The sequence below is a fragment of the Humulus lupulus genome, chromosome 9 (assembly GCF_963169125.1).
Source record: "Humulus lupulus chromosome 9, drHumLupu1.1, whole genome shotgun sequence".
In the NCBI taxonomy this organism is placed as follows: Eukaryota; Viridiplantae; Streptophyta; class Magnoliopsida; order Rosales; family Cannabaceae; genus Humulus; species Humulus lupulus.
In genome coordinates, this window is record NC_084801.1 from 110,557,950 (window position 1) to 110,559,770 (window position 1,821).

At 35.6% G+C, this 1,821-nt stretch overlaps 1 protein-coding gene across 1 annotated transcript; it reads left to right on the forward strand.

The window, feature by feature from the left end:
• The first annotated feature begins 319 nt into the window (after nt 1–319).
• On the forward strand, nt 320–898 carry LOC133799932 (uncharacterized). Its single transcript, XM_062237920.1, has 2 exons — nt 320–362; nt 483–898. Exons 1-2 carry the CDS (start codon nt 320–322, stop codon nt 896–898), a joined length of 459 nt encoding a protein of 152 aa, XP_062093904.1.
• The last annotated feature ends 923 nt before the right edge of the window (nt 899–1,821 follow it).

Below are 1,821 nucleotides of genomic sequence, written 5' to 3' on the forward strand. Positions count from 1 at the left end.
TTTACATAGCAGAGACTATACGACTACATGGAGTACCTAAGTCCATCATTTCAGACCGAGACGGATGCTTCGCCTCATCATTTTGGAAAAGGTTGTAAGAAGGTTTGGGGACTCAACTTAAGTATAGCACTAGTTTCCATCCCCAAACAGATGACTAGAGTTAGCGAACGATCCAAAAGCTGGAAGACATGCTGAGAGCCTGTGTACTCGACTTTCAGGGGTCGTGGAGCGGAAAACTTCCACTGATGGAATTTACTTACAACAATAGCTACCACGACTCTATTAATATGGCATCGTATGAATCCATGTACGTGCAAAAATGTCGATCCCTGATTCATTGGCACGAAGCCAAAGATTCTTTGGTACAGAGGATGTGGATAAAGTTACGGAAGACATCAAGAAGATTCGGGAGAGGCTGCAGTTCTCAATGGATCGACAACACAAATATGCAGACCAATGCTAAAGACCCTTTTCATTTGAAGTTGGTGTTAAGGTGCTCCTGAAGGTGGCTTCATTTAAGGGAGCTCTGCATTTTGGTAAGAAAGGAAAATTAAGTCCAAGGTATATCAGACCTTTTGAGATAGTGGAGAAAATCAACGTAGTAGCTTATCAATTAGCTCTCACACCTGCTTTGGCTCTAGTACATGATGTATTCCATGTGTCAATGTTGAGAAAATATGTGGAAGACCTGAGCCATGTACTTACTTACGAACAGTTGGAGGTGGATCTGAAACTGTGTAACGAGGATAAACCCGTGAGGATTCTAGATCGTAAGGATAAGGTGTTGCGTAATAAGACTATACCCTTGGTTAAGGTGAAGTGGTTTAACCATGGGGTAGAAGAAGAAACATTGGAGCCCAAAGATCGGATGAGAGAGTTATACCCACAGTTGTTCTAAGTTTCGAGGACGAAACTTGTATAAATTGTAGGTATTGTAACACCCACGTTAGGGCACTGTGTAAACCTTAGTTTCAGGTATTTTATGTATTATTTCAGGGGAACATTTTATGTTACAATAAGTTCATGATGTTTGAATATTAACCATATTGTGGTAAGTGCGATTGTTTTAGAAACCGAGACCTTTGGTCGTGGACTAGGTCAAAAACCCTAATTGGGTAAAAATATTAGATTAATTAAATAGGAAATACTATTACATAATAATATTAATTTTGTTTGGAAACTTGGACATTATAGTCGAGCCAATAAGTTTAAGAAAAATTGATTGATGTTTAGATTAGTGAGCGCTGAAGTTTATCTGCGAGGTTGTACATGTGGACCGACCTTTTGGGAATTATTTTTTGGGGACTAGAACCCATATGATAATTAAAAATTTATTTTACGATTGTTGAATGTTTTTAAATTATTACACTGTAATTCACTTTTAAGTATGTGCATCCTTCTAAACTATTGCATGTTTAAAGAGTTTTTTGTATATGAATTTTCGGTTACTTTATTTTTAGTAAACGGTTATCTGTTTCCACAAATTATGATAAGCAATTTTACGGGATGTTACAGATTTCGGATTTGAACATAGAGTGCTCAATTTCTATTAGAGAAGAGAAATTTCATTCTATAATTAAATTTATAAAATAATAATGTTTATTAAATGATCAATGGAACTAATTGATATAGACATAATTAGAGAGGCTAACGAACATTAAGACCTAGCTTTAATTATGAACAACTAGCAGAGGGTCAGAACTAATGGAATGACTAAATCAATGGACATCTTTAAAGTTATAGCTTCTAATAGTATAAGACTGTATTTTTGAGAGTTTAACTATGAATTTCCAGTGGGATAATTCATAGTTAATAAATTAA